The 23609-nt window shown below is 39.2% G+C and overlaps 1 protein-coding gene across 4 annotated transcripts in view; it reads left to right on the forward strand.

The window, feature by feature from the left end:
- The first annotated feature begins 8815 nt into the window (after positions 1-8815).
- RBMS1 (RNA binding motif single stranded interacting protein 1) overlaps positions 8816-23609 on the forward strand; it is a 219220-nt gene continuing 204426 nt past the window's right edge. For 2 of the 4 annotated variants that reach the window (XM_055572430.1, XM_055572433.1), the window contains exon 1: positions 8816-9339. In XM_055572430.1, the coding sequence (XP_055428405.1) occupies positions 9265-9339 (75 nt within the window). In that variant the 5' untranslated portion in view covers positions 8816-9264. The remainder of the gene's footprint in view (positions 9340-23609) is intronic. The other 2 variants (XM_055572438.1, XM_055572439.1) reach the window with 2 other exon arrangements.

Genomic DNA, 23609 nt, shown 5'->3' on the forward strand with positions numbered 1-23609 from the left:
TATTCCCACTTTAAAAACTAGCAAAACTTTAGTTTCTTAAGACAGGACTCCACAAAATAAGGTATTTGCATAAATACCTGAGAAACATCAGGCTAGACAATGATTTATACATACCTTCCCTGAAGACTGTAAAACAATTCCCTATTCAAGACAAAACTCCATTGTACATTATTACCACTGGTTCCCTTTTATCTACTCTCCTGTTTGTTTAACCGTCTAAGAACTCTAACATGTATGTCAGTTACACTTTCACCTTGCAAAAGCTATATGACCTTTCTGTCTTCAGTGTTCAGTAAATGTGTTACAGACATCACCTAGTCACCTAGTGTGGAAGCAAATTCTCCAAGTTCTACATGAAGTCCTTCTAATGAATCTAAAACACATTTCCAATTTACTGATGCTCTAGCACAGGGACTTTTTGTAACAAAATTTCCAGTTTTGTCCAACAATAGTTTCAATACTTTCTGACAAACAGCATTAGAACAAAGGCATTCATCAGTGCTCATTTGTTTGGTTCACTTCTGATTAACTGTTTAAAAAAGAAAAAGTTTACCTTTGGTTATAAGTGAAACTAGATTGGAGAGCTTGGATGGGACAATGCATGCCTCAAAATCTTTAACTTGGGGTTGTTTCTACAAGGACATCACCCTCACCTTTCACCTCCTACAAGTTTCTTATGGCTGACCCACTCTCATTCATCATGTCTCCTCTAAGTGGTTCTCCCTGACTACTTAAAATTCCTAACCCAACTCCCACAAAGTTACTCTGCTCCCATTAGCTTGTTGGTTTCTTCACAGACTTTATCACAATTTATTATTGTTTTATCTCTGTCTCACTGGGCCGTACACTCCATGCAGGTGAACACTGTATCCCCAGTGTTCCGTTCATAAAGGATGCTTCTTAAATGTTGGTGAAGGTATAAATATATAACTTCTCTTGAGGAAAATCACTCAATAGCTCATGTTCTCCTAAGGATCATCTTGGCACAAATTTCATAAAGAATAGCTCATGAGCTCCTGCCCCCAAATGCAATAAGGATAAAACACATTCAAAAATTTTTTCATAATAAAAAAATTATTAAGAGCAAGCTGATGTGAGCTATTTTATTTTTTTTTAAAGAGAAATAGCTGATCCAGGTTTAGGCATGAGCTGTACAAGAACCTAGGATAATCTTATGCTAGAAAGCAAAAAAAACTATCAAAGACTATTTGTTGTTATTCACTCATTCAGTTGTGTCTGATTCTTTGTGACTCCATGGGTTGTAGCATGCCAGGCTTTCCTGGTGTTCACTGTCTTCCAGAGTTTGCTCAAACTCATGTGTATTGAGTCGATGATGCCATGCAACCATCTCATTCTCTGAACCCATGTCAAAGACTATTGCGATTTGGTAAAAAAAAAAAACAAAAAAAAAACACCAAGCCAGGCTTTCCCATTGGCTGAAAAATGGGACAGTTTGAGCACAACAAGAATAATGATTGTGATGGATTGAAACAAATCAAGCATATAAAAATCCATAAGTTCAGAATGTTGTTACTTAAAACTGGTAAGCTTTGGAGTTTCTTACAACATCAACTTATTATTCTGAAACTTGGTGAATAAGGGGAAATTTACCCTGCTCTTCCTGTGCTAATTATATTTCAAGTTAACCAAAGAATTGAAGAGAGAAAATTCTCCTCCATAGACAATTTCCAACTAATAAGTACAGAAGGGATGGAAAAACTATAAAACCCACAGTTCTATAACTCCTACTGAAATAACGGATTGAGGTAACACTCATGAATGCCTACTAAAACCATGGAACTTTTTAATGAAAAATAAAACTGATAATACCTGAACTTCTGATTAATTTTAATATCACTAAAAGTGAGACAGCCAGACATTATATGTCTCTGTTGATGTGATAGACATCACATCACATATGTGTGTTTAGCACCACCTATGAATTGCTCTTTGCCCCCCAAAAAAGTGAACCTGCATGTAATTAAACCTCTGTAACTAACTTTCAACCTTAAATGACACCTGCTACTGCTAAGTCGATTCAGTTCAGTTCAGTTCAGTTCAGTCGCTCAGTCGTGTCCAGATCTTTTCGACCCCATGAACCGCAGCACGCCAGGCCTCCCTGTCCATCAACAAACCCCGGAGTTCACTCAAACTCACGTCCAGTGAGTCAGTGATGCCATCCAGCCATCTCATCCTCTGTCGTCCCCTTTTCCTCCTGCCCCCAATCCCTCCCAGCATCAGTCTTTTCCAATGAGTCAACTCTTCGCATGAGGTGGCCAAAGGACTGGAGTTTCAGCTTTAGCATCATTCCTTCCAAAGAAATCCCAGGGCTGATCTCCTTCAGAATGGACTGGTTGCATCTCCTTGCAGTCCAAGGGACTCTCTAGGGTCTTCTCCAATACCACAGTTCAAAAGCATCAATTCTTCAGCACTCAGCCTTCTTCACAGTCCAACTCTCACATCCATACATGACCACTGGAAAAACCATAGCCTTGACTAGATAGACCTTTGTTGGCAAAGTAATGTCTCTGCTTTTGAATATGCTATCTAGGTTGGTCATAACTTTCCTTCCAAGGAGTAAGCGTCTTTTAATTTCATGGCTGCAGTCACCATCTGTAGTGATTTTGGGGCCCAGGAAAATAAAGTCTGACACTGTTTCCACTGTTTCCCCATCTATTTCCCATGAAGTGATGGGACCGCATGCCATGATCTTCGTTTTCTGAATGTTGAGCTTTAAGCCAACTTTTTCACTCTCCTCTTTCACTTTCATCAAGAGGCATTTTAGTTCCTCTTCACTTTCTGCCATAAGGGTGGTGTCATCTGCATATCTGAAGTTATTGATATTTCTCCCGGCAATCTTGATTCCAGCTTGTGCTTCTTCCAGCCCAGTGTTTCTCATGATGTACTCTGCATAGAAGTTAAATAAGCAGGGTGACAATATACAGCCTTGATGTACTCCTTTTCCTATTTGGAACCAGTCTGTTGTTCCATGTTCAGTTCTAACTGTTGCTTCCTGACCTGCATACAAATTTCTCAAGAGGCAGGTCAGGTGGTCTGGTAATCCCATCTCTTTCAGAATTTTCCACAGTTTATTGTGATCCACACAGTCAAAGGCTTTGGCATAGTCAGTAAAGCAGAAATAGATGTTTTTCTGGAACTCTCTTGCTTTTTCCATGATACAGAGGATGTTGGCGATTTGATCTCTGGTTCCTCTGCCTTTTCTAAAACCAGCTTGAACATCAGGAAGTTCACAGTTCACATATTGCTGACGCCTGGCTTGGAGAATTTTGAGCATTACTTTACTAGCGTGTGAGATGAGTGCAATTGTGTGGTAGTCTGAGCATTCTTTGGCATTGCCTTTCTTTGGGATTGGAATGAAAACTGACTTTTTCCCGTCCTGTGGCCACTGCTGAGTTTTCCAAATTTGCTGGCATATTGAGTGCAGCACTTTCACAGCATCATCTTCCAGGATTTGAAATAGCTCAACTGGAATTCCATCACCTCCACTAGCTTTGTTTGTAGTGATGCTTTCTAAGGCCCACTTGACTTCACATTCCAGGATCTGGCTCTAGGTCAGTGATCACACCATCATGATAATCTGGGTCATGAAGATCTTTTTTGTACAGTTCTTCTGTGTATTCTTGCCACCTCTTCTTAATATCTTCTGCTTCTGTTAGGTCCATACCATTTCTGTCCTTTATTGAGCCCATATTTGCATGAAATGTTCCCTTGGTATCCCTAGTTTTCTTGAAGAGATCTCTAGTCTTTCCCATTCTGTTGTTTTCCTCTATTTCTTTGCATTGATCGCTGAGGAAGGCTTTATTATCTCTGCTTGCTATTCTTTGGAACTCTGCATTCAGATGTTTATATTTTTCCTTTTCTCCTTTGCTTTTCGCTTCTTTTCTTTTCACAGCTATTTGTAAGGCCTCCCCAGACAGCCATTTTGCTATTTTGCATTTCTTTTCCATGGGGATGGTCTTGATCCCTGTCTCCTGTACAATGTCACGAACCTCATTCCATAGTTCATCAGGTACTCTATCAGATCTAGGCCCTTAAATCTATTTCTCACTTCCACTGTATAATCAATCATAAGGGATTTGATTTAGTTCATACCTGAATGGTCTAGTGGTTTTCCCTACTTTCTTCAATTTAAGTCTGAATTTGGCAATAAGGAGTTCATGATCTGAACCACAGTCAGCTCCTGGTCTTGTTTTTGTTGACTGTATAGAGCTTCTGCATCTTTGGCTGCAAAGAATATAATCAATCGTTTCAGTCGTGTCCAACTCTGTGTGACCTCATAGACGGCAGCCCACCAGGCTCCCCAGTCCCTAGGATTCTCCAAGCAAGAACACTGGAGTGGGTTGCCATTTCCTTCTCCAATGCATGAAAGTGAAAAGTGAAAGTGAAGTCGCTTAGTCGAGTCCAACTCTTGGCGACCCCATGGACTGCAGCCTACCAGGCTCCTCCATCCTTGGGATTTTCCAGGCAAAAGTACTGGAGTGGGGTGCCATTGCCTTCTCCGTAAATGATACCATGAGTTTGCAATAAGCCATGTAGGAAATTCTGTGGGACAAATTACTCGATTTCTTTAACAAATAAACATCAATTTAGAAAGTGCGTAAGGGTGAACTTTTATATAGTAAAAGAAGCTTAAGAGAGACATCAACCAAATGTAATATACAGGCATTGTTTCATTCTGATTTAAGCCAATGAACTTTTTAAAACTGTTTATGGGGTTCCCAAGGACACAACTTAGATATTGAACAATGACAAGCAAATGAACTACAAAACGTGATTTTTAGATAACTGGAGAAAAATGAGCAGGAACTGAGTAGTAGATGATCTTAACAAAGTGTCTGTTATCAACTTTGTTAGAGGGGATCTGATATTGTGTTTTTAAAAGTTCTTATTTGTTAGAGGTAGATACCCAAAGTGCTGCAGGTGAAGTGATACAATGTTTGGGATTTGCTTTAAAACACTGCAGAAAAATTAAAATGGCTGTGTGTATGTGTGTGAGAGAGAGGGTTTGAGGGAGGGAGAGAGAGAGAAACAAGAATGACAAAATGTTGAGAAATGTTGGAGCAGGGTGTTAGGAGCAAAGGGATCATTGGTCTATTCTTTCTGTACATGTTTGAAAAAGATCATAAAGAAAATTAAATGTTGAATTTTGTTTTTAAAATGTTTTAGTATGAAATACAGTAAACATACAAAAGTGTCTGCTGCTGCTGCTGCTGCTGCTAAGTCGCTTCAGTCGTGTTCAACTCTGTGCGACCCCAGAGACAGCAGCCCACCAGGCTCCCCTGTCCCTGGGACTCTCCAGGCAAGAACACTGGAGTGGGTTGCCATTTCCTTCTCCAATGCAGAAAAGTGAAAAGTGAAAGTGAAGTCACTCAGTTGTGTCCGACTCCTAGCGACCCCATGGACTGCAGCCTACCAGGCTCCTCCGTCCATGGGATTTTCCAGGCAAGAGTACTGGAGTGGGGTGCCATTGCCTTCTCCACAAAAGTGTCTAGGACCACTTAAAGAAAAGTATTGAAATATATTGTTACATGTCCACAACACAGTGCAAAACACGAACGATTGCCATCTCTGCAAGCCCCCTTCTGTCCATCCCTGAACATCACACTCTTCTCCCTCAGAGAAAACCATTGTTATGAATTTTATGTTATAATCCCCTTGTTTTTCTTTATAGTTTTAAAAACACTACTCTTGTACTTACTATTACACAACATACTATTCATTTATCTTTTCTGTTTTTCAACTTCATACAAATGGAATCATGCTTTATGTTGACTAACTTCTTGCAACATAAATTTTGAAATGATCTGTGTTGCTGTTTTTAACTGTAGTTTATTCATTTTCAGTGCTGCAAAGTGTTCCATTGTAGGCATGTACCACAGCCATTTTTATCTATTCTACAGGTGATAGACATTTGACTTATTTTCAGTATATGATGAACATTCCTGTACATGTCTCCTGGTACACAGATAGACAAAGAGATGGACATTCACAAATCAAATTACTGTGTCATCAGATACATGCAAATAAATTGGGAAGTGTCAAAATGGTACAGCAGATGTACCAGTTTACATTTCTTCCAGTAAGCATTGTTCTTGAGATATTCCCCTTTTATACATCTTTACCTACTCTTAATATTTTCAGAGTTTTTAAATTGTTGCCAATCTGGTGATTGTGAAATGGTATCTTATTATTTAAATTTGCATTTCCTTTATTACTTGGCTCAGCCAGTGGCTCGGGGTAAAGAATCCACCTACAATGCAGGAGCCGCAGGAGACATGGTTTCTATCCCTGGATTGGGATGACACCCTGGAGGAGGACATAAGCAACTCATTCCATTATTCTTGCCTGGAGAATCCCATGGACAGAGAAGCCTGCGGGCTATAGTCCATAGGGTCTTAAAGAGTCAGACACGGTTGAAGTGACTTAGCATGCATACATGCGTGACTATCTCTTCAAGTGTTATAGTGACATTTGTGCTTCCTCCTCTATGAAATAGACACATTCATTCTTTTGCTCACATTTTAATGTTTCTCTTTTTAAAAATGATTTCAGAAAGTTCTTTATATATCCTTTAGCCTTTTATAGTTCATATGGATTGCAAATAACTATTTTGTGGCTTGCATTTTCACTTTCTTTATAGAATCCTTTGAGGAATCAAATTTAATCATTTTTGAATTTTAATCAATATAGTCAAACTGATCAATTTTGCAGTCTTGGTTACCTTATTAAAGAAATATTCCCTACTTCAATGTGATAAAGATATTTTCTATATTATCTTCTAACAGCTTTACAGTTTTGTTTTTTACATCTAGGCCTTTAATTCACTTAAACTTCTTTCTTCTCCTTTTGTGAAACAGGACTCCAATTTCATTTTTCCATATGGACAGCCAATTGACCCAAAACCATTTATTGAAAAGCTCATTCTTTCTCCACTGCTATGCAATACTAACACAGTCATAAATCAAGTGTCTACATAATTGTGGGTGTACTGCTGGGCTCTGTAAAACAGACTGAATTTTCATCATCCAGAAAAAAGTAGAGCAGTCTAAGTTTGGTCATTTCTTTTATCAACTGATGCCTAGAACCCCTGAAACTGTTCTTAATCTGTTCTCTTCCTTCAGTCACTCCTCTAAACCGTTCCTAGTCCTGCTAGGCTCTTAATGCTGTTTAGTTCATGTCCATTCTCTTATCAAATACATTAAAAGGTCCCACATTGAAACAGTATAAAGAACTATTTTTAACCCCTAGCTAGACAATGAATTACCCCACTCTTCAGACTGTTATTAACCTCAACAGGATCCACCATACAGCAGAAGCTCAGTAAATACTAGCTTCCATATAGGGTTTCACATGGGTTAACTCTTATTATTATTTTTTTTTTATGAGAGTGTGATTTGCCTCCTGGCATATCCAAAATATTCTCATATGAATTATATTGCTTTTTTAAAAATGTTTAATGTAGACATTTGTCTAAATCACAATATAAAGATAATAAAGATATTATAAAGATAATAAAGGCTTCACTTCACTATTGCATTGTTTTTAAAGTATCTTACTAAACCGTTTGAAATGTAATCAGACAAAAATGTAACTGTTTGACAAAATCAAGCATTTCATTTCAGCTTGATTTACCTTTGGGCTATTATGAAAACAGACTCTTGGAAATCCAGAATGACAAAACAGAGTAATCAAGGTCTATTTAATAGCAAATTAATTTTTCATTAGCCTTTATTAGATGGGCAACAAATTCAACTTGAACGTGCTTTCTTACTTATCCTATTTGTACATTTTGGTATTATCTCTTGTTGAGCTAGAATGTAAAAAGTCTTCTACAGGGAGCTTCAGGGACCAATTAACTCCATTAAATTATATCCAGTTACGTAGTGAACTGAACCACGGCTGTCTGGGGCTGTTTGGAGCTGTGACAATCAGGAGATGGAGAGAGGCAGAAAAGGAGAGATTGATTTTAATATGTCACCGAAGCACACTGCAACAATATGCCAGCGTGACTTTCAAAATGGCCTTAAAATATTCCAAACTCAGGGAGTTTCCTTGCTCCTGAGTGGGAGTTGACAGACTGTCTGGCAGCATTAGAAACAGGCAGAGAAAAGCTGGTGTCTATATTGTGTCCTCTAATGATAACATTCTGCCTCTTTGCGACATCTCCCCCTTAGAAGGATCCGTATATTTGGTGTGAGGGTGTGTGTGTGTGTGTGTGTGTGTGTGTGTGTGTGTGTGTACTCGCGCGCGCGAACCCCCGCCCCCCAACCCCCCGCGCGTTTTGCCTCCTCCTGTGCAGAGGGCAGGGTTTCACCTCTCACATCTGGGAAAACCAAACCGAAGGACACTAACCCTCCCAAGGTCAACTAGAAAATTAGGCCTGGGAGGGGGGATGGGGGAACCGAACCCAGGTGTCCCCACTGCAGCTTTGTGGTTGGGCACTGAATCATTTTTCTTCTCTTGTGGGGAAAAAAAAAATCATTGGGTGAGGGTAAGTGAGAGATAAATCAGATTTCTTCCTCTTTCTCCCCTTTCCTCCCCTCCCCTCCCCTAAAGGAGATAAAACTCATGAAAGCAAACAAGGTGTCCACTCCGCAGTTCTTAAGCTGGGTCCCTCCAGTCTACCCCCACACTCCACCCCCAACACAAAGCGATCCGGGCTCCTAAGGTTTCGGTCCGTCCTACGCGGAGCCCGGGAGGTGAGGAGTGGTTAAAACTCAGCCCTCACCTCCAGCGGGTCCCGGATCCGCGGCGCCCAAGCCCCGCCCCCGCCGCCCTTCCCCCACGGCCTCGGCACGCCAGCCCCTCTCCCCTCTCCCAATCGGGCGCACCCACCCCAGATGCCGCCTGGCACCGAGCGCTGCCGCCGCTGCCGCCGCCGCCGCAGCACTTTCCACTTATATTGATCACCTCCCGGCCCCGCTCAGCCTGCTCGCCCGAGCGGAGCGCGGCCAGCGCGCCAGCCCTTGGCAGCCCCGGAGCAGTCGGGCTCCGGGAGGCAACTCCTTGGGAGCGCCCTGTCCGGGGTGCCCTCTGCGCTCTGCAGTGTCTTTCTCTCTGTCTGGGAGGAGAAGGAGGAGGAGGAGGAGGAGAAGAAGGAGGAGGAGGACGTCTGGTCCGGGCTGGGAGGTGGAGCAGCGGCAGCCGCCGCCGCCGCCGCCGGAAAGGGAGAGGCAGGAGAGATCGAGACTTGGAAACCCCAAAGTGCCCGCGACCCTGCACGGCAGGCTCCCTTCCAGCTTCATGGGCAAAGTGTGGAAACAGCAGATGTACCCTCAGTACGCCACCTACTACTACCCCCAGTATCTTCAAGCGAAGGTAAAGGGGCGCCGGGGATGGGGGGCGCCCGGGGCGCACGCTGCTCGGGTCCGGGAGGGGCGAGCGGCGAGCTCCCGCCGCCCCCGGTGGAGTTGATGGAAGGTTGCTAACTATAGCGCTGGCCTGGGCGCAGCCGGGCGGCGCGCTGGGCGGCTGCTGCCCGAGGAACTGAGTGCGGGGATCGGGTTACAGAAAGCCTCGGGGGGAAAGACTAGACAGGAAAGAGCCGCCGGCCCCTTCCTGGCCCGGGAGGCGGGGAGGGTCGCGGGCCGAGCGGCGCCCCTCGCCGAGCGTTGGCTGCTCGGCCGCGGGTCCCGCTGGCGGCGCAGATCTTCGATCCCTTCTCCTGGGCCTCGCCCGGCGAGCGGTAACTCTCGGCTTCCCTCGGAGTGGCGCCGAACCTCCCGCCCCCCGGGGACGCCCCTCAGTCTCCCGCGCGCGCGATGACTGGGGCTCCAGCGGGGGACGGGACTTTTCCCTCCCCGCCTCCGGCCCTGCGCGCCCGCCCCTCGCCTTGATCTTTGTGCGCTGTGGCACTTCACCTGGTTACTGATTTCTACTTTTACGCTGGTGTTTTGGGTAGGAAAGTGGCCAAAGTTCACTCAGCGTTCATTGATGTCCCTTTTAATCTTCACTGTAGCTTCTGCAAAGGAGGGACAATGGGCAGATTTCGATGCAGGGAGAGAAGTGACTTCGTATTTAGTTTTGAAAAATGCTACCTTATATGTTTACCTACAGATCGATTTTCAGTGGTGCTTTCTCAGAAGTGGCTTTGGTACATACTTAAGTAACACAGCAGATGACATGTAGTCATACAAATTGCGCCTGGCTTTCTAGGGACCCTGGGTACGTTGTTAGTGGAACTATCTTATTTTTACTATAAGAATTTGATGCCTTCTGAACTCATTTTAAAAAATTATTGGGTCCATGAAAAGTGAGGGTTTCGCTGCTTTGGAAGCTTTTTTCCAGTTTGGGAGGGCGAAAGTTGGATGCAAAAGATGTCGTCAGCTGTTAGCATCTCCTATCTGGACTCCTGGTGCCCTTCCAGATTACAAAAGAATCAAGTGTGGGTACAGCCTCTGAACTTTCTCTGGAAGGTTGTTATCATGCCCTGCTTGCTGGCAGAGGGCATTTCAGGCCTGGTGCAGAGAATCTCTGATTCAACTTCGATAAGCCTTTCTTTCTTACAGTGTGTGTGGTCCATGTTATGTACCTACATCATCGTTCTGCATGTGTCCCTATAGGTAAAATGACACTCTTCCACATAGAGACCTGAAATTTTTTAGCTCTCAAGGACCTCATTTTCACCCCCTCCCCAATAATCGCCAGAAAGCGGCAAGATGGTAGCAGTAAGGATACCCATTACTCATTTTTGTGTGGTAGCCTCTGTATTTGTTTTCAGGGACTGGAGGGCGGTACCCATATTTTGGTGAACTACATTGTAAATATAAGTTGTTCGGAGAAATTTTGAGGTGTAATCAATGCACTACTTTTTAGATATCATATATGTTTAATGCATTTGTTTAAATTATGCAGCATTGGGTACCTAAAGGACAGCCTGTTCAACACTTAACTTTATGAATAATAAATAACATACACTCAGGTGAAGAAAAAAAGACCATGTTTCTACAGGCACATTCACCTTAGTAATTTTTATGTACCATTAGTAAGTTAGAAACCAAGTACATAGTATTTAATATAGCTAATGCAATGCCATTTGGCTCTTTTTGCCCCGTAAATAATTGAAGAGAGAGACAAACGGCAAGAGCCTGCTCTAGTAATTAGGGTCGGATCCCAGAAAGCTTTAGGGCCCATTTTCTGAAAGTGTGCTTCCTGCATAAAGCATTTAATATTGATTTGTTTTACAGTAAATGACAGTCTCAAAACATATCTTGCTGTTTCTACTCTGAAATCTGAAATCCTATTACTCTGAATCTCTTTGTTTCCGGAGAAAGACAGACATACTCACTTGACCTATATAACATGGTATTAAAGTTTGATAATTAAATCTAAATTCCCTGTTGTAAAGAATCTTGATTATCTCAAGAAGAGGCATCTCCTAAAATGTAAAGGACTAGATACAGATTTTAGATAAGCATAATTCAGTACACATAGCCTTTTTTTTTCTCCCTTATCTAATCTATTTCTCGGTAACATGGTATTGTGAATCATTAAAAAAAAATAGAGACCTGATTTGATCTGTAGTTAGTTTAAAAACAAGTGTTAACCTATTCTACCTGAAGAGTTAATAAACTGACGTAGTATCTGTGGTCTACAGTGATGATCCTTGCCTCTGTGTGTGTTTGTGTTCTAACCCTCTTGAAATATGGGATAGGTAGCGTCACCGTTTAAAGTACAGTGATGTGTTTGCTAGACAGAGTTGTTTTGAAACTTCTGTTTGGAAGCTATATCAAAAACTGAAGAATGGTGTGGTCGTTTACCAAGTGATATTTGACTTAGCCTTGTGATCAAGAGATGGATGTGATTGTTTTGAATCGAGAAAGAATAAATGGATGGGATTTCTTTTCCTCAAAAGGAATAGATACCAATGAAAACGGCACTTGAAAATCAGTTTTGTTACCATACTTTAAAAAGTTATCATATGTCAAATAATTTTTCTTATGTTAATCATCCAATCAGTCTGTTTTGAAAAATTTATTTAGTAATGTTTCTCTATAGAAACATATTAGTTACTTCTACATTCTATTAACAATTAGTAACCAAAAGAGTATGGAGCTGTATTACAGCATGTGACCATATTTGTGTGCGTTATGCTTTGACATAAAAAGAATAGTAATACAGATGTAATAAACATAAGGTAAATAGAGGATATTATGGAAGGGCTGGACATGGGGTGGAAATGAAGGACTCCAAAATTTTTATAATACCTTAGTGCAGAGTAACAGAGATTGCAAGTAACCTGATTTTACACGCTTGTTGAGTTTTTTGTATTTCTCTGTAAGGATGGTCTTATCACAGCAGGAGTCTCTTTGTCACTTGACACATCCATTCTAAGATATAGGTTGATGTAGCTTCATAAGTATAAGCACGTATTGTTTTGAAGGACTTTCTAAATTATTAAGAGATATTGTGTATTATTGAAAGTTAAATTTGGTATCTACTTTTCAGATACACAGGAAACATTCTGACAATGATAATTAGAATTTTGTATGTAGACATTTTCACTTATCGTAAAGGAAACCCTTGAATTCTGTTTGTTTCAAAAATACCATGATGTATATTACTACCAATATGTGTATACAAATATTTATGGGAATTGAAATACTTATTCTAGTTCTTTTGAAGAAAGGGAAGTACAAAACGTTCTTTAATGGTTAGTTGATATTTTGTACCATCTACAAGCAATTTGACTCATTTGTGATCTTTATTCATAGATTGTTTTGTGTAAGAGATGATCTACACTAGAAAAATGTTTTTTTCTAAAACAAATGTTTGTTTTAAAACTATTTTTGTGTAGGTGTATGCCAGAGAAGATACCTGAACCTAGCCTAAAAATCTGAAAAATATTGAGCAACATAATTTTGTATTCTATTAATGAAACTATTAGGAAAAAAGCTTTTTCTGAATTGAATTTTTGGGTACATTAATGCTTTGTTGAATTCTTTAAATTTTCCTTAGTTGTAAACACATGAATATTGTATCAGTCTGTTTCTTTAGGAATTAGGGGTCATGATTTGATACATGGAACTACTGAGTATATTAAGGTGGATTGGAGGTACAGTTGCATGATATTAAGACTTGGGGTACTTTGTGTCCTGAGAAGTAACTGTGTTTGGGGAATGAATAAAGTTTGTTTAAATGCATCAATACATTAATACAATATTTTATATGAAGAATATACTTTCTTTTCATAAGTGGCTGAGATATTGTGGCTATCTGGAAGTAGTGTTGGAAGACTCAGGGTCATGGAAATGCTAAAATGAAGATGCATTATAATGTAATATTATAGGATCCTTCCCCTTGGATAGCCATTTCTTTTAAATTGCCATAATATCTATTATTTTTTATATGTTGGAAGCCAAATCTTACACTATTAGAATGGAACAGGGAAAAGATAAGTGAAGAAAAGGAGGAAAGCAATCAATTATTTAGTATCAGTATAACCAGATATACTTTACATATATGGTGATCTTGGCTTCAGATTTAAATTAAAATATGGCAATTCCCATGTAATACACTTCCATGACAAAAAGTTTTAAGCTTTTTGATATGTTGCTTAGTGTTTGTGCTTTGCTTAATAGTTTCTTGGAACTATTAATTACCCCAGCTTACTTAATGAAGACTGAAATTTTAAGTTCTAGGTCTTTATGCTAGACAGCAGGACCTTTTCCCCTTTCTTTTTACTAAAGAAGGATTTGCTAGAAATGAAAATTCCTTTTTTTCCCTTATATCTTTTGAACCAATAAACATTATGTGAGGAAGGTCTAGAATGGAAGTTAAAATTATATGGACACCTAAATATCATTCATTTTTTTAAAGACGAGGGATTTCTTGTCTAGTTTGCTTTTGATTGGATTCTCAGTCCCCTAAAGTTTATTTTCCCCTAGCGTGGTCTCCTTATCCTACGTTGAATCTCTTTTCAAAGGCTATCAGTTGTCTGTATTTCTTATTTGATTTGCAGAACACTAGGTGCTAAGTAAATGCTTGTTACTATTATATTCTGAATAAGTACATGCAAAATTTTCTTAGACCAGAAAAAAATTATAGACCAAAATTTACAAATATAATAACCCAGCCTAATTTTCTAATGAAATCTCAATATAGTTTGATATGAATTTTAATTTATCTTGTTCCTGTAATGAAAACTTTCATTTTATGAAGATCACTAAGATGAATTCCATATCAATTGGTCCATGCTTAATTTATGAAATCAAAGTACCTTTTTTTTTTACAGTCTTTATTAAAGACTATGCACCAGAAAAAAAGATCTCATTGTGTTATATCAAAGAGGGAAATGTTACATGTGATGAATTGGTTTCTCAGCATGTATTTGCCTCTTACTACTGGCCCCTACCAACACAATTCAAACTTTTTCTGCTTAATTTTCAAGAAAATCCTTTTTTTTTTTTTTCAGTATATTTCAGATGTGGTAAAAACATTTATTCATTTAATGAATAATAACTAAAATATAAACTAGCCTCAAGTTGTTCAGAATTATAATTATCTGTGTTACTGAGGGGTGTATTACCCTAAATATGACATTTAGCTACCTAGTTTTTTAGCCCATTCATTGGGATATTACAGGAATAAACAGGAACATACTCAATTGTTCTTAAGTGGAGGTGTTTTATTCAATGTAACATTACTTAAAGAAAATGTAGTAATGATATGTCAGTGATTTAAATGCAGTGCCATAATATTTGGTACACAATTATGTTGTATATTCAAAATTGAGCATTGGGCTTGGGGATTTTATGTGGAATGAATGTAAATGTCCTGATTTCTCTGCTGTATCATTTTAACAAGTAAGTAGTAAAACCTTGTGCTTTGGGAGAAGCAGCAGTTGGATGATACAAACATTTACCACCCAGAGTTTGGTCTGATGATACACAGCAAAATGCCTTCTTATAGAGTGTATGTGTCAAACACACATGCAGATTTGAGCACACACACACAGATATGAGAACAGAAACTAAGTCATTTCTTAATCAGGTAGATATGTGGGGGAAGGTGTAAAGAGAGAGAATGCTGACAGCCAAGCTAGCAAGCTAAACATGTATCTTACATAATTGAATTCCTTATTTTTGCTTAATGCACCTAGTCTTCTTAACATAATTATATGAATATTTAACATTTTCAAACAAGCGTTGGAAAAAAAGTATATCAAAGATGGTGAGAAAGAAAAGGGGGACAAAAATCAACATCTAGACCTCCAAGAGGAGAAACTGTTCAGTCTAAAACTGAACATTCTTGTTCTCCATATATTGTCTTCTAGCTAATTCTTAAATGCATGCATTTGCCATTTTAGAGGAGGGAGAACAGTCTTCTGGATGATATGTGTGAAAAGCTAGATTCTAAAAGAGAGATTAGATGCTAATATGAACAATTAACTTGCTTGTAAATCTGGTACTGTGGCTTTCCTGGTGGCTCAGATGGTAAAGAATCTGCCTACAATGTGGGAGACTTGGGTTCAATCCCTGGATTGGGAAGATCCTCTGGAGAAGGGAATGACTACCCACTTCTGTATGCTTGCCTGGAGACTGCCATGGGCAGAGGAACCTGGTGGACTATAGTCCATGGGGTTGCAAAGAGTCTGACATGACTGATCGACTAACATTTTCACTGTAAACACACAAAATCAACGTCTTGTGGGTGATTGTCTGCAATGGCTCTATTCTGGAATTAGGCTAAATTTGAAGCTGGTGTTTGTGGGAAATTGCTTAGGCTCTTGAAGGGTTATAGTACTAACGAAGTGATTGTATTTCCTTAGTCACCCTAGAGCACCATTGTCTGCTTTGGGTACTGGGAAAGGTAATGGAGTGTCATATCTGGTCCCTGCTGTCCAGCTGCCAGCAAAGACAGAATAGACACATTTAAGACATAAGCAAAGAATATTTTCAAAATGGTTCACCTGGGAAGACAGCATACCAACCAGGGGTCTGAGTGACAGGAAGGCTCTCTGATCCACATGTGGGATTAAAAACTGTCATGTGTATTGTGAGAAAAGGTAAAGTGGTAATAAAAGTTACAACAAACCTGGGAATTTTATAGCAAAATGGGCTTTAGATTAATGAATGAAAATTTCTTAAATTGATAATCACCATTGTTTTATATATTTTCTGCTCTGTAATCCTCTTATGACTACTTAGAGTTTTAAAGAATATCACTTTTTCATACTTTATCTTAACTCCTTCTCCTCAAAGTTTCATATTCAATTACCTTATTTTACATTATTATGTTTCCAGTTTTATGCTTACAAATATACTATTAAGCCCACCTATTAGGGTTGAGACAGGCTGGAAATGTAATCCTTAAATGATGACATAATTGTGATATGGAAATTTTACTTTTATTCTTTTACTTTTATCATTTGAAGTGATGTTTATTTCTTCTAATTTGTTAGTGTTGTTTGGAGTTGTTAGGCATCATTGTGTGCCTGCAATCTACATGGTGATAATGTGTTTAGTGTGAGTTGACATTTCTTCAGAAAATAACAGATTTTTAAATTATTCCTGATCTTTTAAGATTATAGTTTTTTTATTCTCTTTATTTCATCATTTTCTAGGTTTAATTTTTTAAATAAGCTCTGCAGTGGGTCTGAGTCCTTCAGGAGTCGTATTATCCTCTGGCCTCAGTGTGGGACACTGAGCCCACCCTTCCGACTACCCTTTGAACAACACGTGCTATTGGGCTACTGGGTCGAGAAAAAAAAGGATGGTTTCAGGAAGAGTTTTTGTGCAACAAAACAAGATTATTTCATAGATATCATGAATAATTTTTACCAATCTTGAAGAAAAAATACATCATCTTCCCAGCTCTCCCAAGTGGGTAGATCCACTTTATATGATACTGATTTTGTCTTTTATAAGTTGAAAATTACTAATTGGAATGGACATAGTTCGATGGATACATCATAGAATTCTATGCTTTTTCTGAACTTGAGTTTTTTGGGAGGGAAATAAAAATTGCCAAAAAATAATTTTAGATCATAAACCTACATTTCTATTGTACTTAAGCTCCTCAAATGACAATATACTATTCCCCCTATTTAACACTTTTTAAACATGGTAATTTTGAGAGTTGTAATTAAGAGAATATTTGTGCTGAAAAACCTCTAAAGCCTTCTTCGTATGTGGAATAACAGTGAAATATTTTCACAGTTTGAAATAAAGTCTCATAAAATATTTGGTTACAAGGAGAAGTACATCATATCAGAAATTTGTAATACCACCAACTTTACCTTTGTCTTCTCAGCAGTAATTTAGATTCAGTACCAAACAGGCTTTTGACAAATGCAGACATTTATAGAAAGGAAAATTTGCCAGTATTTATTTTCAGGTCTTTAACTAAAATACTTCCAAAGTCCCCTCTGCCACCTACAGAGCACAACTTTGATTAATTTCATTGTTTAAAAAATGGAAGCCTTAAGAAAAAAAGTTCCTTGTCTCAGTCAGTTCTTGGGCTTTATTCTACATGATTATTTGCATACTTTTATTAACAACAACAGCAACACACAAAAAGAACTGGCTAGAAGAGAAACTTCTCTAACAGAAATTCTATTGCTAGGCAAATGGTATTTTTTAGAATGCCATGTGATTTTTCTGTGATTGGGTATAGCTTATCTTAAAAATGAATTGTGTTTCCAACAAGTTTTGTTCCAAAAAGTTCACATATCACTTAGTACTTGAAATTCATCTCGTATATTTCATATATAAATTGTTATCTTTCATTAAAGGGTTCCCAGCCAACCCATATATGGGCCTGTGAAAGTAGCCCATTTATAGTTCACATATAGTTATTATGTATTGGTCCTACCACATGTGCTTCCCAGCTGGTGCTAGTGGTCAAGAACCCACCTGCCAAGCTTCCCTGAGAAGGACATGGCAACTCACTCCAGTGTTCTTTCCTGGAGAATCCCATGGACAGATAGCCTGGCAGAATGCAACCCATAGGGTTGCACAGAGTCTGACGCCAACTGAAGCAACTTTAGCATGCATGCACTCATGCATAGAACCAAATCATCATAAGGAACAATGTTTCCTGGAGGAGGAGGGTAAGTATTCAGAGTTGGAACTCCGAGTACCCCCCTTTGCCCCCTTTTGCGGGCAGTGAGGAGTTTTTCTTAATTCACCTGAGGGGCAGTGGGAAGACTGGAGCTCCCCCTAGTCCCTCAACAGGGCTTTTGAGCTTACCGGACTGGGGACTGGGTTTTAAGAAGAGGAGGGAGGTATGGCTTATGAAGTCACAAGGGGCAGGGATTTGTGGAAGTGGGACTTGTGAGCACTAGAGCTTCTCGCTGGGTTAAGCCTTGGGGGCCCTGCTCACTCCTCACTCCTGAGACTAGCTCCCCACATACTTGTTTTCTTTTCCTGTGCTGGCCTCACAGATAATCTCTTGTTCTCCTTCCTCCTAGTCCACCCTCAATTTTATAAAGTAGTCCAAGGCTAGATTCTAAGAAGTAGGGTTTTGCATCCCTAGCTCATCACAGGCTAGATTACTACAGCCTTGCCAACTTCTCTCCTCTTCTGTAGCACTGAATCAGGCAAACAGCTCTTGAGGCTGGTAACAAGAAGGAAACCAAAAGACAAAGAAATCATCGTCCGGTGCCATCACTTCTATTTCCAGCAAGTCCTGGTCCAACAATGCTTCATAACTCTTCAGTTCAGTTCAGTCGCTCAGTCGTGTCGGACTCTTTGCAACCCCATAGACTGTAATACACCAGGCCTCCCTGTCCATCACCAAATCCCAGAGCTTACTCAAACTCATGTCCATTGAGTCAGTGATGCCATCCAACCATCTCATCCTCTGTCATCCCCTTCTCCTCCTGCCTTCAATCTTTCCCAGCATCAGGGTCTTTTCAAATGAGTCAGTTTTTCACATCAGGTGGCAAAAGTTTTGGAGTTTCAGCTTCAGCATTAGTCCTTCCAATGAATATTCAGGACTGATCTCCCTTAGAATGGACTGGTTGGATCTCCTTGCAGTCCAAGGGACTCTCAAGAGTCTTCTCCAACACCACAGTTCAAAAGCATCAATTCTTTGGCGCTCAGCTTTCTTTATAGTCCAACTCTCACATTCATACATGACTACTGGAAAAACCGTAGCTTTGACTAGATGGACCAAACCTTGAGCATCTGATGATGGCACAGTCCCATTGACCTCAGATTTTTACTGAGACTCAACCTATGGAGCACTGGTTAAGAATCCTACCCTGAAAAGAGGACAAAAATGGAACCAGTCTGTGCTTAAGAAGACAACTCAGACCATGGATGCTTTGGTATTTGTTTGTGGATTGTGGCTTGACTCTGGGGTGAAGAGCTCGACATGGTCCAAGAGCCTGCAAAGGAGGGATGAAGTCCGTGGGTTTGGGCGATCTCCCAAGTGCGCTTCTTCTCGCTCATCTCCTTTTCCCACACTCCCTCCTTCCTTTTTCCTCCATTTCTACTTTTACCTTTTCTTCCTGCACAGTGACAGTAGTCCCACTGTGCACTGACTTCTGAGCAGCCAGGGGTTTGTGTGCTCCTGGTGGATCTGCCAGGGTGATGGCTGCTTCGAAGCTACTCCCACTGCATCTGCCCAAATAAGGGACCAAGTGGGTCTGACTTAATTTGGGTAAAAAAAAGAAATCTTTGCTTTATAGATTATGATTAAGAATTTGCTAACTTCAGTTCCCTCTTTGAATCAGATTTTTATTTCTGATTCCTTATCCAATTTTATAGGGAAAATTTAAATAAAATTGTATTTGGTGGTGACTTGATGGTGAAGAATTCTGCCAAGCAGGGTTCAATCCCTGGGTTGGGAAAATCCCCTGGAGAAGGGAATGGCAACTCACTCAAGTATTCTTGCCTGGGAAAGCTCATGGGCAGAGGAGCCTGGTGAGCTACAGTTCATGGGGTCGCAAAGAGTCAAACTCGACTTACTGGCTAAATAACAACAAGTGTTATAGAAGCACAGACATGATGTAAGACTTTGAGCAAAAGAGAACATAATTAGCATAATAAAAAGTGTTTTGATGCCAAATGTGTACTCCAAAGAAGATTGGAACTTAAATATGACATAGTGAAATGGTAAGCTGCATACTTTTTTTGTTCACCCATAAATTTAAAAATCATATATAACCATTTTTTCAGTTTCTTGAATATTTCACTAAATTATTATTTATCTAAAAATAATCACAAAAGTTTTTTTTTATTTGATTGGCATAAATGTGTGTTTCTTACTTGGTAATAGTTTCTCAGATTTTAATTTTAATAGCAGAAATCTTTTTTTTTTTTAATAGCAGAAATCTTAAATGTTGACTTCAACTGCTTATTTTTTAAAAGAATAGATTATATCTTAGCATACAAATAGGATTTGAAATGACAGAGAGTGATATCTGGTGTTCTTTTCTACCCCTCTGTTTCTGTCACCAAATTCAAATTCATGGCTCAGCAATTTGGGATATTCTTCAGTGAATATCCTTTGAGCCTTCAAAATTTGATTTGACTGTGTGTTCTGAAGATAGCTCGTTCAGATAAGCACATGGTGATCATCATCCGTGTGTCTGGGCCCTAATGAACATCTGCTTTCTAGGGCGCCACAGGAGTACCTTTCTTTGTTTCCTCTTCCTTTGCCTTTTTGATTTGAATCTAGTTAAACCCTGCAAATGGGGTTGTTTTCAATATGCAAATACTCCTATTTCCCTTTTTGGAAAAGAAAAAAAAAAAAAAACACCAGATATTTTAAACATGAACGCATTGGGAATTTAAAAAGAGTCTGCAGGAAGCAAGCACACAACTCTAGTTCTTCTCTTGACCACTCAGACATGGACAAAAATCATCTAGCGAAGATCATAGAGTTGGAGCTGCCTGGTGGGCAATTTAATTAAATTCAACAAACACTGAGCAGGCATTGTATTAGGCCCTGGAAGGTGCAAATATGTAAATAAGGCATGATTCCTGCCATCATGGAGCACAATGAGATCATTTTATTTACTTTCCTGTTTATTTAAAATTTTTATTTGAGGTAGAACACACACACACACACACACACACACGTAAAAAATATAGCACACACATTTTAAATATAATATGCTCATTTAACGGCTACCCAGGTCATTGTCTGACACTTCCAGCACCCACAAAGCACCTTCATGCCCTTCTTAGTGTGTCCTCCCCAAAGGTTTCTGCTAACCTTACTTCTATCCTTGTAGATCGTTTTTGCGTATTCTTGTATGTCATAAAAATGAATTCCTGGTGGCTCAGATGGTAAAGAATCCACCTGCAATGTGGGAGACCTGGGTTTAATCCCTGGTTTGGGACGATCCCCTGGAGGGAGACATGGCAACCCACTCCAGTATTCCTGCCTGGAGAATGCCCATGGACAGAGGAGCCTGGTGGGCTACAGTTCGTGGGGCCTCAAAGATTCAGACATGACTGAGCGACTAAGCGCATTCTTGTATGTCATACAAATGAAATCCTATAGGCTACAAAAGGATGTATCCTTTTGTGTCTGGTCTCTTTAGCTCATCATTGCTTTGATTTCATTCATCCATGTTGTTAAGTGTAACCGTTGATTCTTTTTTTTAATGCTGTGTAGTATTGTATCTGGAGAAGGAAATGGCAACCCACTCCAGTGTTCTTGCCTGGAGAATCCCATGGACAGAGAAGCCTGGTAGGCTGCAGTCCATGGGGTCGCACAGAGTCGGACACGACTGAAGCGACTTGGCAGTATTGTATCACAGAATATATCACAATTTTTATCTGTTCTACTATTAATGGGTATTTAGATTATTTCACTGGAGCTATTATGAATAAAATTGCTGTAATTATTCTTGTTCATACCATTTGGTCAGCATACCCATTTACTCATAAGAGAGGAACTGGTGGGTCATAGAATGTATGTGTGTTCACCTAAAATGGTCGATGCTACCATTTTCTGTTCCTGCTGGCAAAGTGTGAGAAAGCTAATTATTCTACATGTCAGTAACACTTGGTATTGTCCGTCTTTTTAATTTTAGCCCTTCTGGTGGGTGGTATCTCAGTATGGTTTTAATTTGCATTTCCGTGATGATTAATGATGTTGAGCACTTTTTCATGTCTTTATCGGTCAGTTGGATATCCTCTTTTGTGAAGTGGCTTTCAAGTATTTTGCTCACTTCTTAAACATAACAGCTTTATTAAATATAATTCACATAACATAAAACTCAACCTTTTTCCTCACTTTTTTATATTGGGTTGTCCTTTTTATTAGTTTTAGGTTTTTTAATAAAGTCTGGATACAAATCATCCATCAGATATATATCTGAGATATATCTGATGGATGATTTGTATATGTATATATATACACACACACGTGTGTGTGTTTTAAAGTATCTGCTCCCAATTTTCAGTTTTCTCTTTCATTATCTGATTACTATCTTTTAATAAATAGAAGTTTTTAATTTTACGTTCCATTTATGATTTATGATCATTGCTTTTTTGTTTAAGAAATCTTTGCTTACTTTAAGGTCATGAAGATATATTCCTATATTTTCTTCCAGGAGCTGTATTTTATCTTTCACATTAGGTCTGCAATCTATTTCTAATTAATGTTTGTGTATGTGGATGAGGTCGAGATGCATTTTCCCCCGATACATGTGTGTTAGTTGCTCAGTCGTGTCCGACTCTTTGTGATCCCATGACTGTAGCCCGCCAGGCTTCTCTGTCCATGGAATTCTCCAGACAAGAATACTGGAGTGGGTAGTTATTTCTTTCACCAGGGGATCTTCCCAACCCAGGGATTGAACTCAGGTCTCCTGCATGCAGGCAGATTCTTTACAGTCTGGGCCACCAGGGAAGCCCCCCGTATATGAATATCTTATTGATCCAGCAGATTTATTGAAAAGACATTTTCATTTTCTCCTTTGAATTTTAGTGCCATTTTTGTTGTAAATCAGAGGACCACATTTATGTGTTTCTTTTTCTGGACTCTTTGTTTGGCTTCATATGTATTCCTCTGTCAGTACTACATGGTCTTAATTGCCAAAGCAATATATTATTGTATGTTCCTCAAGGTGGACTTAAGTATTCTAGATCTTCTACTTTTTAAAATAAATTTTAGAAGTTATTTTTATTAAAAAAAGAAATCTGATAGAATATTTATTGAACTGACTTTAAGACTACACATCTGTATTGAAAGAACTGATAGTTTCCAAACTTTAAGGATATCTCTTCTCATTTATTTATGAACTTACCACTTTTAAGTAATTGATAATAAAACAATGGAAACTTACTGTTTTAGATGCTTATTTATTAAATATAGTCAATGATTCCTTCAAAATCTGTAGTAGGAAAGTTGGCATAGATCCTTAGAAAATAATTCTTTTCAAGGGGGAAAGAGAATATTCATTATCAGATAAAAATTAATTTGAAAAGTAGTTTATAAATGAAGCTTTTCCCTTAAAAACATATGGGATGTTCTTTTTGATTTCTCTTGAATGCATCCCAAAGTACTACTGTTTCTCCTTTATAGTCTTTTTTTTTTTTTTCCTTTATAGTCTTTAGTTTCCTTTCTAGGCTTTGTTTATTTGATGACATGTCATCCAGTCACCTTGTCTTATATAAGCATGAGTA

Source organism: Bubalus kerabau, chromosome 3 (assembly GCF_029407905.1).
Source record: "Bubalus kerabau isolate K-KA32 ecotype Philippines breed swamp buffalo chromosome 3, PCC_UOA_SB_1v2, whole genome shotgun sequence".
Lineage (NCBI taxonomy): Eukaryota > Metazoa > Chordata > Mammalia > Artiodactyla > Bovidae > Bubalus > Bubalus kerabau.